Source organism: Manis javanica, chromosome 11 (assembly GCF_040802235.1).
Source record: "Manis javanica isolate MJ-LG chromosome 11, MJ_LKY, whole genome shotgun sequence".
Lineage (NCBI taxonomy): Eukaryota > Metazoa > Chordata > Mammalia > Pholidota > Manidae > Manis > Manis javanica.
In genome coordinates, this window is record NC_133166.1 from 24140085 (window position 1) to 24141730 (window position 1646).

General features: G+C 44.2%; 1 protein-coding gene across 1 annotated transcript; it reads left to right on the forward strand.

Moving 5' to 3' along the window:
- Positions 1-701: 701 nt before the first annotated feature.
- On the forward strand, positions 702-1646 carry LOC108399445 (olfactory receptor 52K1). The gene has a single exon (XM_036990917.2). The coding sequence runs from the start codon at positions 702-704 to the stop codon at positions 1644-1646; it is 945 nt and encodes a 314-aa protein (XP_036846812.2).

Sequence of the window (1646 nt, forward strand, 5' to 3'; positions counted from 1 at the left end):
TTGCAGATTTGTGGATTCGGAAGGGACCTGGAAGATACATTCCAAGGCAGTTCTCTTCAGTACAACTTTTTGCAATGATAAAATATTCTGTATCTGTTGTATCTTTATAGGGTAGCTGCTAGTCACATGTGGCTATTGAGCACTTAAAAAGTGTCTTTTGTGACTAAGGTATTGAATTTTTATTTTAATAAATTTAAATAACCACATGTGGCTAGTGACAACTGTATCAGATAATGTTAGAGAAAATACACAGATTCTGTGATTAATAGGGGCATTAGAAATTACAAACTTCATTAAACTTATATGGGCCTGAAAATTCAGGACAAAGTTGGCTTTTGTGATTCTAAGCTTATGTACAATGGTACCAATATATGTATTAAAAAATGATTTGCTTTAAATGTTTTCTTATTAACAGGGTATTCTGGATAACAACATGAACACAGAAAACATTGCTTTTTTCTCCATTCCTTTATGAAAGTTGTCTTGTGATATTAGTTCTAATACTTAATATTCTACCTACTCAATGAGATTCAAAGTTCTGTAAGGGTAGACACCCTTGGGATTATGCTTATCCATGTCTATGAGGACTACTAACTGATTTCAACATCTAGCAATAGGAATAAGAGCTAATCCTTCCAAGGAGGTATATATGGGAGGTGAAGGGTCCCTGTAAAAACTGACAAGGAGAATTTCCAGAAGCCATGTCAGACTCCAATATGACCTCAACCCATCCAGCTGTTTTCTTGTTGGTAGGAATTCCAGGTTTAGAGCACCTGCATGCCTGGATCTCCATTCCCTTCTGCTTTGCCTTTACTCTGGCCCTGCTTGGCAACTGCACCCTCCTCTTCATCATTCAGGCTGATGCAGCCCTCCATGAGCCCATGTATCTCTTCCTGGCCATGTTGGCAGCCATTGATCTAGTCCTCTCTTCTACAACACTGCCCAAAATGCTGGCTATTTTCTGGTTCAGAGATCAGGAGATCAATTTCCATGCCTGTCTGGTCCAGATGTTCTTTCTCCACTCCTTCTCTATCATGGAGTCAGCCGTGCTGCTGGCCATGGCCTTTGACCGCTATGTGGCCATCTGCAAGCCACTGCACTACACCACAGTCCTGACTGGGCCCCTTATCACCAAGATCGGCATGGCCGCTGTGGCTCGGGCTGTGACACTAATGACTCCACTCCCCTTTCTGCTCAGGCGCTTCCACTACTGCCGAGGCCCCATGATTGCCCACTGCTACTGTGAGCACATGGCCGTAGTAAGGCTGGCCTGTGGGGACACTCGCTTCAACAATATCTACGGCATTGCTGTGGCCATGTTTATAGTGGTGTTGGACCTGCTCTGTGTTATCCTGTCTTATATCTTCATCCTTCGGGCAGTTCTCCAGCTTGCCTCTCAGGAGGCCCGCTACAAGGCCTTTGGGACATGTGTGTCTCACATAGGTGCTATTTTGTCCACCTACACACCTGTAGTCATCTCCTCAGTCATGCACCGTGTGGCTCGCCGGGCTGCCCCTCATGTCCACATACTCCTTGCTATCTTCTATTTGCTCTTCCCACCCATGGTCAACCCAATCATCTATGGGATTAAAACCAAGCAGATTCGTGATCATGTGCTCAGTCTATTCAGAAGAAAGAATGTGTAG